Below are 13120 nucleotides of genomic sequence, written 5' to 3'. Positions count from 1 at the left end.
TCTTATATTTCTTAAATTATAAATGGAACTTACATTATATCTATGTATTAAGATTTTTATTTATTTCAATTTAAATATCAATTAAATAATAGATAAATAAAAATAATCATTAAATACATTTAGCGAAATTCCTTGTTAGTGTTTTTAAATTTAATTTAATCAATGAATTTTACACTGATATACTGAAGTAATAGTATAATGTAGGTATGTGTTGTACTGAAAATAAATATATGTGCTTTTTATAATTGTTAATAATAAAAAATGTATAAAAGATTATTGTTCTGACATCATAATAACTATAGATTAAAATATATTGTTTATGATGTATACTCAATTCAATATTTTGAAATTATGATCCATATTTTAATATTAATCTTTTCAAATATAATTAAAATATTTATACGATATACCCATATAATTACTAAAGCTTTTATTTCTGTTTAAAATTAACTATACTTTATTTATATAAAAATTTTAATTTATATTAAAACTTTTTCTTATATAATTGACTATTCAAATATTATTAAAAATTAAATAATTAAAAATCATAAATTTAATCGAACCAATTATAAATTAATAAATTTAGATAAATTGTTTAAGACATTTTACATTTTTAAATTCATAAATCATTATATTAAGTTTAATTAATTATTTTAATATCGTTTTCTTTTATATTTTTATAAAACTAAATTATTATTTAATATTATAATTAAACGAATTTTAATACCTTTTATAGACTGTTTTAATAAAGTCGATGTTTAATAAACTATAAGTTTTAGAATATAATCTTTCTTTTTTTTAATAAAATATCTGATTCGTGAAATTTATTTAACAAATTAACGAAAAGCGATGATAATATTAATTTAATATGTTTAATATATTATATTTTAATATTTATTCTAACGAAATATATATAAAAGATATCTAGTAGTTTTACTTATAATACTGTACTTAAATTAATTCATTGCTTTAATAGTTAAGTAAAGTTAAAACATTAATATTAGAACTAAAAAATAAACAAGCTATTCCTTTATTAATCAAGGCGATTAAATAATTGATACTAATTATTTTATTACATAATTTGACAAATAAAAACATTTTACTTTACAGATGTTGTACAGGTAGACACTCTAAAATTATCAAATTGTGAAAATAATAAATTTGTATTCATACAGCTTTTCAATTTATCTATTTTTTATTTATGTGATCGATTTAGAAATAATGGCATATAAATAAATTTTGGAAAACCATAAATTTTATAAATATTTTTTCATTTATTCTGATTAGAAATAAATTTCAAATTTAATTTAACTAGATATCTATTGTAGACATAAAGTATGCATATCTGAACTGAATTAGTGATATGCAATCAAAATAATTATTTTAAAAACAAATCAAATAACAAGATAAATATTATTGATATAGTAATATAGTGAATATTAAAAAATATATCGTATATTACTAATGATTATTGACTGAAATTCTTTTTGTAAACAATTTGTACCAGGAACATACGAGGAATTTATGACTTAATATTGATTATAATTATAAAATATATTTGCGTGTAAAATACAACACTAATATAGTAGAATATGTTAAATTTATGAAGTTTATCTATAAAATAAAAATAAAATACATCAATGCATATTTTTCATTTATAGAAAGTTACTAAAATTATTTTTATCTACATATTTATTTCTTTTAAATATAACTAAATTTACATATAAGTTTATATTGTTTTAAATATTATGAAATGTTTCAATTAAAAATGTTTTTTACTAATATATTTAATTAACATGAATTAATATAATCTAAAATAATAAAAATCAATATACTGAACTAATTGATTTACAAAAGTTTAATGATCCGAAATAATAAACCGAAGGTGAGAACCCGTTGTCATTAAATAATAAAAAAAATAATTTACAAAATCAATTTGTATATCATATTTTATTTCAGAACTATAAATATGCTAATAAGACTACATCGTTCTATGATAAAAGAATTTCATATTATATTATATTAATTATTGCATTATATATTTTACATATGTAGTATTTTTTATTCTGCTTCAAATATATTGATTAATAATCTTTTAATGTACAAAAAAAGTGCTCTAAAAAAATATTGAATTTATATATTTTGAAATATATATAATTCAATAGTTTTAAAACAATTAATTCACAGATTTTCATTTTCAAATTGTTTAATAAAATACTCTTATTATAAAAATAACATTGACATAATTTCTATATCATTTAATAAATTCAATAGACAAATAATTTGTATATTATAAAGTGGGTAAAATGTACTAAATAGATATAATAAAAACTTAAAAGACTATAGAACAACATACTAAGCGATCATATATGGATATTGAACTTATATAACATTACATATTATGTATCATAGCGTAATATGAATTCGTATAAATTTTGTAGTGTTGATGTTCTTCCAAAAATTGTATTTTATACTGTTAAATTATTAAACTTAACATTTAAAATATTTTAATAATATATATATATTTACTTATATATTATGATAATAATTACTCAAGTAACTATATATATGAAAAATAATGAACACCTACGTCCTTCTAAAACCTCTATATACAGATGAACGTATTGTTCCTTTTAATTTTTTTCAAGGTTCTTAATTTTATTTATATTGATAGTATCTATTGATATAACGTATATGTACACTGCAGATCAGTGCTTTATTTTTCTTACTTTGCATAATTATAGTAGAAATCATTGTGCGTGAATTTAATATTTTATTTTATATGGACATGCATTTATTTAATCTCACAATAATTTTCATTTTCTTATAAATTAAAAATATTATAGATTCATTAAAAAAAAATTTAATAAAACATTTTTTAAAATGTTTTAATATTACATTAAAAAATATCTTAGTATTTCTTCAAATTAAAATTTGCTTTTTTGTCAGACAGTATGAAATATACTAATCAGTTTAATTTTAATAATATTATAATTATCTTTTTATATATTTAAGATTTGGCATATAAAAGTAAATATTGACATAAAATAAAATATTATATATATATTATATTTACATTAATATATTTACATCAAATTATACACTTCAATGAATATAATGAAATCTTATATTTATATCTGATTAATTGAAGGATTTATTGTTATAAGAATTTAGGACAAATAAAAAATTATTTAAATTAATATTTCAAATTAATAAATGAATGTAACTATTTTAATAAAATAATAAACTTATTATTTTTTCACACCGTAAAAATATTCAAATATAGCCAATTAAGTAATGAATAACTTTATTAATAAATGCAATTATGGGTATAACAATATTAGCACATAATCAATCTGAAAATTAATAATGGAATTAGAAACCAAAACTTTTCTTAAAATTCGAAAAATGACATTGTTAAGTGAACACATGTGCTGTTTGAAAATGAAAAATAAGATAAAGAATGATGAAAAAGGTGAAGTAATAGTATTGTTCACTTTCAGTCTGTGTAGCAATATTTTGAATTTCCCGCAGAAAACGCAAAAAATCTTAGGGAGGCAGAAGACTTCTCCGTCTCCCTTTCGATTTCATATTCATTAATTCATTATATCAGTCGACTATCACGTTTCACACTGACCAGACATGATGTGAAAAGAGTGAAAAAAAATAGCGCACGAATGTCAATCGTAAATAAACACTGCCTTATTTTTATTTTCCTCCCCTACTATTTTCTTTCATCTCCCTTAATTTTTTTGTTAGAATTACATAACCAAAGTGTTATCTTACTATTAGACCATTTTTTAATCAAGAGGAATTTGAAATATGTCAGAATATGACAGAAATACTTTTATTAAAATATTTATCTTTTCAATGACTTACAACATCTAAATGTCTAATAAAGGCATTATTTTTATTTTAATAATATCTTTCTCACTATTTCAAACAGTTTTTTAACTATAATGAAAATTATCATTTTTGGTAAACTAGAAAACTAGATTTATATAATTCTACAAAATAGAAAATTGTCATTCGGAAGTATACTCTAGTTTATTAAACAATGTGATTGAATATAAATAAATATATAGAATAATTTTTATAATATTTTGCTGTATATAATATTGGATCGGATACAACGAAAAAGAAATAACTGTTAATTTTATTGCCATAATTTTTTTTTAATGTTTAAAGTATTTGATTATATTTAGTTTAAGTTTTCATATTTATTCAAGTAATAGAACCTTTGTTTTGATAAGAAAAGGTTTAAATTATAAACTTTCACTAATAGTTTTAACATGAAATTAAATTTTCATTAAAATTATACCTGTCATAAAAAAATTTGGTAATTATAAATACCGATTTTATACAAACTGTTTTATTACTCTGAATAATAATACTGATTTTAGAAAAGAGTTCGTATAATTTTTAGCTTATGATTTTCCAGCATGGCAAGGCGATGTCTTTAATGTGGGAGAGGCAACTACAATGCTAATAAGTTTTCATAAAAGAGTAGCATATACTCAGAACCGAAAATGAATAACTCAAACAGGTATCATCCCCCGAGTACAAAATAAAGAAGAAGGGGAAAATCAGTCTGAAACGAAGTAGAAGAATAGAGGAATCCCGCGATAAGCCACAATCAACAAATGCCTGCGCGAATCCACCTATCTAAAAACAGATACAGGCACAGTCACGTAGTGCCAGTAGAAACTTAAAGATCAAACGCGACACGTCTTTATAAGGACTGCGAAAAGCTAAGTTTATTGAAGACGGAAAGAAAAAGACAAGAGATAGAATGCGATGGCATATTTGTGTGTACATGCACATACACACGCATACAAGCGAAATCAAGGTTAACATATAATAACCAGCTGGGACATCGTTCAGTGATAAGTTAGCTTGGAGAGATATCGAAAACATCCGTCGCAATTTCGACATTAACGAAGCAGACCAGCAGTGTGACGTCGTGTATTCGGACGTCAACTTGAACAACCGAAGTAGAACCACGCATGCATATCTATCGATTTCTCAACAAAAAATCGCGCAACTACCGTCAAGCGTTAGTACACTAACACCGCACCAAGTGTTGCCGAATGCGAGTCTTAATAGTATAGTCCACATTTCCAGTGCAATGCACCAGTAGCAAATTTTCAAATACAAAGTGCCGAGATGATGTCCAGTAAAGATAAAGGAAATTATGGCCTCGGCTACCAGAATACATTGGTAAGTACATTTAATCATTATCAACGGAATTTTGTTTCAATTATCGGAAGTATAGCGTAATAAGTTCTGTCTCAAAATTAATAATTCATATCAGCTAGTGATCACGTAACTTTTCGTTTTTAATGAAACTTTAAAGTGTCTACAAATTTAGATACTTCAAACTACTTATATAATCTCTGACTCAATACAAGTAAATTAGGACATAGTTTCCGATTATTTTTGTAAAAACGCCGATTTTCAGATCTTTCAGCATTTTATAGAATTGAATACATACCTACCATTTAGACTGATCTTTTATCATACTCGTTTATAAAACACTTGAGTAAAACTGATGATGACAAAAGATCTCAAGAAGGTGAATCCTAGATCTCTATGTTTACTGCTCTATTTTACTGATATTTAGTTACATTTCTTATTGCTGCCATTAAAAATTCCGGTGTGCCATTGCCCTTTTCCAAGAACCATACTTTATCCTTATTTTTAGGTAGTTTATATGGAGAGTGTCTTTTTTACTCGACTTAACTAATTTATGTGGTTGCAATATTCTCTCAAGAAATTAAAAATTTTTCTAACCCGACATATAACTAATGTATTATTATTAGTAACTTCATACACTATTCAATAACGAAGAACATCATAATTTTACAAAAATTATTATCAAGAAATAATTCAAACCTAATAATTAATTTATAATAAATGATAACTTTATAATTCATTATTATTAGACAGATGGAACGTAAAATAAATGTTATAATAAAGTTATAAAAAATAATACTTTAATTAACAGATTCTTTATTCGAGAACACTTAAATTTTTTTGTAATAATAAGTACTTTTATGACAATATAAATGTGTGTTAAATAAACATTATATGTTTATTCATATATAACTATAAATATTTGAAGTTATTTAAATACTTGCTTTTTTATTCTTAAACTAATATCATTTGAATTTTATGTTTCATATCAATCAATTTGAATAAATAACAAAAAATAAAGGATTGTTGAAAATAAATAGTAGTAAATTCTACAAATCGTTTTAAAAGAATTAAAATATATCTTTAAAAAATTCCAATTGTATTTATGTATACTACACATTTATATACATACATTACATTCAAACTAATTACAAGTTATGAACATAGACATTTTTTAAATATTCTTTCTTTATAGAACAATTTCATTTTAACTTTTTTTATTCCTATTGAACTATATTTATTTATTATAGTTTAAAGTATATTAAAATTGAATTTAATATATCCATTTCATTTTTTAAATAATTTCAATATCAAAAAAATTAATATTTGTTCCAATTAAAGCTATAACATATTGAAAAGCAGAAAACTTGTCATAGCTTATGAGAAAACAATTTTTAATTTATAAAATTTAATAAAATATACTCAAAATGTAAAACGTTCCATTTTTTTATAGATTTCAGATAACATTTTCCAATGATTAGTAGAAAACATAGTTTAATATAAATAGATATTTCAATTATTAAATAAAGAGTAATTACCAAAATAAGAATAAAAACATGTTTATTACAGATGATATTGATTCTTTAAATATTGAAATTTTCACAGCATTATTATTATCGCGTACACTCGATATTTCTCACATTATATTATCATCATTAGACTGTGTAATCAATTACTCTTTGACGTAAAAGATCACGCTATGATGACGTAACATTTAACATTATCATTTATCTTTCCTACTTATTTTATCTCACATAAAATCATCCATATTAAAAAATTTCTATGAAATTTCATACTAATTCATACATCCTTCAAGATTACTTTATAAGCACAATTCTAATTATAAACTTTATTTAAGTGTTTTTAATTAATATCGATTTAATATTTGTCAAAATTTCTGATATTTATGGACATCTAATAAATATTATAATTATTTTTTACAATATAAAAATATAATACCATATAAAAAAAGTTTCTCTAACTGATTCTGTAATAGACAACATTCAGTCACTCAATTGTATGTATATGATGATACGATGATATATAAAATAATCATCAAAATAATCTTTCAAAAGACTTTAATTATTTATGAATAAATATTTTATGTATACATAAGGTCAAATTTATTTTAAATTTTATGATTTTAAACACAAAAAAATTAATAACGGAGTTATCTTAATTTATTAATAAAAAACTATTTTAACTCAATCATCTAGTCATTGTCATATAGAATCTATAATCAAAAAAGTTAATTCTACACAAAAATTTATTATAATTACAAAGAATAATAACGCTTACTGAAAAGTTTCTACATTATAAAATATTTTATAAGTTTTATAATATTATAGAAGTAATTATATATGCGAAACATTAATTATTAATAAATTCAAATTTACTACATTTTATTTTTCATTAAAAAAAAAACCAAATAAATTAATAATATTCTACATAGTTTCCATTTAGAATGACATTTAGAATTTTATATCTTTATTACAATAAAATGAATGTATTTGCTATTTAAGTAATAATCAATTCTACAATTGTAATTTACTCAAATTTTAATTATTATTTATTATAGGAATTAATAAAAAAATTTTAATTTTATAATATTATATTAAATATAATAATGTGATTATTCTATTTTATTATATTTACAAAAATATTACATAATAAAAATAATTAATTAGATCGAGTAATATGCAGAAATAATTTCTAATTCAATAGTGTATCAGATGAAGATGTATAACAAATTTATTTAAATTAATATTTTCAAAATTTGCCTTTAACTATAATAACTCGAAAGACTCATTTTAAAACAATTTCTTTGTTTGAACAAATACTTACCATATATTAAACAATTATCATTTTTTTAACATTATTTAGGAGTAAATATTTATTATAAATATATTATTAATTATAGTAAAAATTATAAAATCGAAATATGAAATTAAAATTTTTGAATTTTGAATTTTATAAATCTATAAATATTAAATTATAACTATAAATGTTCAAGGTTGCTTTTTTCTAAGAAATATGAAATAATTAATATAAAGTATTAACTATTTAAATAAAAATTACGAATTTAAAACAAATTGTTTTATTAATTAAATTATTATTAAATTATTTAATTAAAAAATTGGATCGTTATTTTACGAATATAGATTTATGTATTCTATAGTAAAATTTATAAGAAAAATTAAAAAAAAATATGTTAAAATATCAGTGGTAATCTCATTAATACCTTTAAAAAGTAATATCCTCATTATAAATATCAATTTTATATAAAAGATATTTTAATTAATTCTATTAGAAACCAACTGCAGTCTATCAGAAAAAAATATATTGTGTTAAAATATAATCAAACATTAAATTTCAATAAAGTTGTTAAAACAACCATGAAAAGAAGGTATATTTTAATAAAAAATAAAGATTTAATTAATGAATTTCATTAATAATATTTAATTCAATCGTAATATTTTCAATTATATATAATGAAAAACTAATAATATTTTTACCAAATAAACGTTTTATAGTTTTAAAAATTATAAAAATTATAAAAGAATGCCTGAAAAGGTTTTATTTTTTAATTATACATTGAAATAAAATTCAATGTAAAATAAAAGTATTCATTGTAAATTAATTAGAATTGTGACTTTAGATATTCATGCGTGTGAATACAATGAAAAAATATAATTTATAAAATAAAAATTAATTTTTAATGTAATGTATGTAAATATGTAATGTATTATACATAAATTATAAATAAATAACTGAAACAGTATTTCGTATTAAACTCTTAGAGATTAACATATTTCCTATTGATAACATTTTATATTAAATACTTACACTGTAAAATTAATTCAATTAGGATAATAAAAAATGTTTAATTCAATAAAATCTTTTTTTTATTTAAAAATAATTGAAAGAATTTATTTGCTTAATAATTATTTCTATTTAATTTCAGATTATTTTTCTTTGATTATTTTAATAAGTTCATCGTTTAAAAGTAATCATTTTTAATTCAACAGTGTTTATAAAAAATGTTCAAACCAGTTATTTATAATGTTTTTCAGACTATATATTTATGTTTGATAATGTAAAGTTGTATAAAATTATATACTTATATTTTATAATATTAATGTTTAATTTTCAATTATACTCATCGATATTATAAAGATTGTATATTATGCATAATTAAGTTATAAAATTGTATGTTTTATAATAATAACTTGAAAAAAAGTATTAATGAATAAGAAAATTTTAACTATAGACTCAAAAAATTCTGTTAGTAATTATTATATAAGTATATCATATAAAGAAATATACGGTCGCTTATACTAAATCTATCTTCACCCCTTTATATTATTTAAAAAATAATAAATCACTGAAGTATACTTTGAAAAAATCAAAATTTTTAGCGGAATTATTATGTTGTTTTTTATATACTCAAGCATTTTTAATACATTCAAAATTTGTGATTGTAAATAGTAGATTGTATATAGTTCAATTTTTTCAATTTAAAATTTTTCTAAATATGTCTTTTACGAATAATGTAAGCTTGATTACATTCTTCTCTTATTGATCACATTTAAAATTTAATATACGTTAAATTGCTACTTATGTTCTATTATTTTGGAATATGAACATCACAAATTTTTTTTACTATAGATATAATCAAGTTTCATTTGATTTGGTTTTCATTTTATATATTATAAGAAGGAACTTGCATGCGAATATATCAGTTGAAATTATTTGTATTATAGAAATGAAAACAAAATAAATTAATATATAAATATAATCATTTGAGAAGTATTTTTATAGTAATTACACAGTATAAAATATCCCATATTTTATAACTGAAACAAAGTATATTCTTATTGCATTAATTATTAAAAAAGAGTGTTATATTATCATCGTCAAATCATGTGATATAACAATTACTTATTAAAATTAATAAGTTTATGTTGTAAACTAAAGAAGACTATAATATGCAACTTCAACATAATCTTAATATTTTAATTATAAAAAGAGACAAGATAAGATAGATCCTATTTACTTGTTATACCATTTATTATTCTTAAGGTATAAATTACTTTATAATTTACATAATTTATTTTCACTATATTTCCAAAAACTTTAAAAATATATAAATTAGCAAGAGTAAAACTTTAAAAAAATTTTATGAATATGTAAATTATGATGTATAAATCTCTAAATTAGATTATATAGAAAAATTAAATAATCAACATTAGGTCGGACAAGACTATTAAAAGTAAAATATATAAAAAAAATCAAATTTGAATATATATAAAATTCAAAGAAAAAATTTAATTTATTCAAAATTTAAATATATAATTTAACAAAATTCGCATTCAAATTTTAGTGTTCAATACGTATATGATTGTGTTGAATTAGCGAATGTGAAGCCTAAAAATTGATTAAAAAATTCCAACAAAAATAAATTCTAATATACGTTATATAAATAGGGAATAATAAGGAAGTTTGTCACGTTTATTTCATAATTAATGACTACCAATGTTACTAGTCTTTAATGCAGTATCCAAAACATCTTCTCACTATAAGACTAGTTAAACATGTATGAAATTAATATACGTTTATTTTCGTATCCAGATCGAGTCTGTATTTGAGCAGCATCCCCTCCCATTACTTATTTGTTCGCTATTTCTTGTATAAAAAAAATACAAGGGAAGGCAAAGTTTGTGCACTGGCAAACAACTCTATTCAAGAGAGCTCGTAGATTTATCAGCTCCGATTAAAGTACCTCGACAAAGCTAACAATCTGTTAAATATATAATTATATAATTTCTTAGTGTGTATTTTACGGTTAGCGATCTGCATAACGCAATTATTATTATATTTGATGATTTTAGCTATTGTTATGCTAAAATAGTATCGAAAACATAAGATACAGAAAACATAGTTTATTGCATAATTGAGAGTAATGTTGAATGAAGTGATATCAATAGATATATATATGTTGTCAAGTTATAAGAAATATAATCAACATTTTCTGTAAACATTGATTGTCTCGTTTTTTGGTAAACAGATAAAACGGATAAAAGAAAATATAATCATTAGATCAATTTCCTATACTTTAACGATGATAGGATCGTTCATGTGCATTAGTGCTATTTTGATAATTCGTCACAAGTACGATAAAGTTTAATAAATCGAGTAATTAGGTCCATACAAATGGTGTTTAGTAGTCTCTGAAAGTGTAATTATCCTAGCTGGATAACGTTTTAATATTACGGAACCTTATTATCAAGACTAATTTGCCCACATAAAAATAAAATTTTGTAACTCTGCCATTTAAGGCAAAGGGTGTACGCTTTATTTCCGAGTAGGTAACTAGGAAACAGTAGTCGCTGATTGTCAAGGATACTTTTATTATGGCAAGCGAATCGTTATACTTGGTGAGAATTCTGCTTCATTAATTTTTATTTCATATAAAAGAATATTGGCAAATATATATTATTAATCAGATGTTCTTAAATGTTTCATGGTTTGAAAACTTTCATCACGTTCCTCTCATATTTTTATCTTGTCCAAATTTATTAATAAATAATCAATATTAATTGAAATATAGTAATATATATATATATATATATATATATATATACATTTTAACTTAGTTGTGAACTAATCGTAGATGTAAACAGCAATTGCACAGGACAAATTAAGAGAAATAATTTACCGATTAACTTTGTTATTCGGGTGGCTTAAGTCAGAATTGCATATTTCACCAGCATTCCTTACGTGCTAATCAGGTCAAACTATATAGCAAATCAAGACATCTCTATAGCTTCTGCGTAATCTTTTCTTGTTGAATAAGTGATTTAATTTGAAAATTTTATGTTTAATACTTTTAATCCTAGTTAGCAATAATTTAATGTTCGAGGATATTTTCATTCGCTGTTCAATTACACATTTATAAGATGTGGTACCTAATTTATTTTAATATACTACAAGTAAATTTGTTTCATATATTATATATAAAGAATGAATACATCTATATGAATTTTCAAAATTTTTGTACTATCTACTATTAAATTATTCTATATATGCAAATTATTTCTTTGGAAAGTATGTAATTAAATATACTTTAAATTTCAATATATATTTCCAATTAGTTATTTAGATAATAAACGGATAGACGTGAATATTTATTATAATTCACACTTTTTAAAGTAATTCTTACAATTTTGTTCTAACAATTATAAACCATATCTAATATCCATATCCATAATGCAGATTACAATAATTCAAGTATTTATATTCTCTTAAAATGAGATAAAAAATTATTATAATAATATTGAACATGAAGCAATGATTGAATATGATTAAAATCAGCCAAAACTTTATTTGAAAACCTTTTAAAATCTGAAATAAGATTACAAAAATCTAGATGAAATATATTGAAAATTTAGGTAAATTTATTGAAAATTTGAAATGTATTTTCATACCGTACATCTATATACTAGGATTGAGAACTGAGTTAAATAGCGAAATTAATTACTGCTCGATAGCATAGCAATGCTGTACTATTATTTGGTTAAAATTTTAGCATTTCTCATTCATTCTTTCCCTGCCGGCTTAATTTTATTTTATTTTAATTTGTTATTTTATGAAATTATTTTGTCAAAAACATTTTTTTTTAATTTTTTTATTTTTATTTATATAAAATGAAGAAATAATGTTATTGAGATTTTAATCGAAGCGTATAATTGAGTGAAAATACTTTAATAATTTATACGTGTACAAAATATTGTTGATTCAATTAGTGTTACAAAACATCTATAATGTAGTACTAGCGAAAATTATTATATTACTTCAATTATTAGAAACGGTTTGGAAATAAATAATGTATGTACTATACTAAAGTATGTAAATTTTAGAAATT

The 13120-nt window shown here is 21.0% G+C and overlaps 1 protein-coding gene across 1 annotated transcript in view; it reads left to right on the top strand.

Annotated features, from left to right (window-relative positions):
* The first annotated feature begins 4489 nt into the window (after positions 1-4489).
* Positions 4490-13120, top strand: part of ClC-a (chloride channel protein 2) — a 32717-nt gene continuing 24086 nt past the window's right edge. The window contains exons 1-2 of the mRNA XM_011505165.1: positions 4490-5056; positions 5125-5220. Of these exons, the coding sequence (XP_011503467.1) occupies positions 5195-5220 (26 nt within the window). The 5' untranslated portion in view covers positions 4490-5056; positions 5125-5194. The remainder of the gene's footprint in view (positions 5057-5124; positions 5221-13120) is intronic.

The sequence above is a fragment of the Ceratosolen solmsi genome, unplaced genomic scaffold (assembly GCF_000503995.2).
Source record: "Ceratosolen solmsi marchali unplaced genomic scaffold, CerSol_1.0 scaffold9, whole genome shotgun sequence".
Classification (NCBI taxonomy): Eukaryota; Metazoa; Arthropoda; class Insecta; order Hymenoptera; family Agaonidae; genus Ceratosolen; species Ceratosolen solmsi.
The sequence above is the reverse complement of the archived record's forward strand: the minus strand, read 5'-3'. Positions and strand labels throughout refer to the sequence as shown.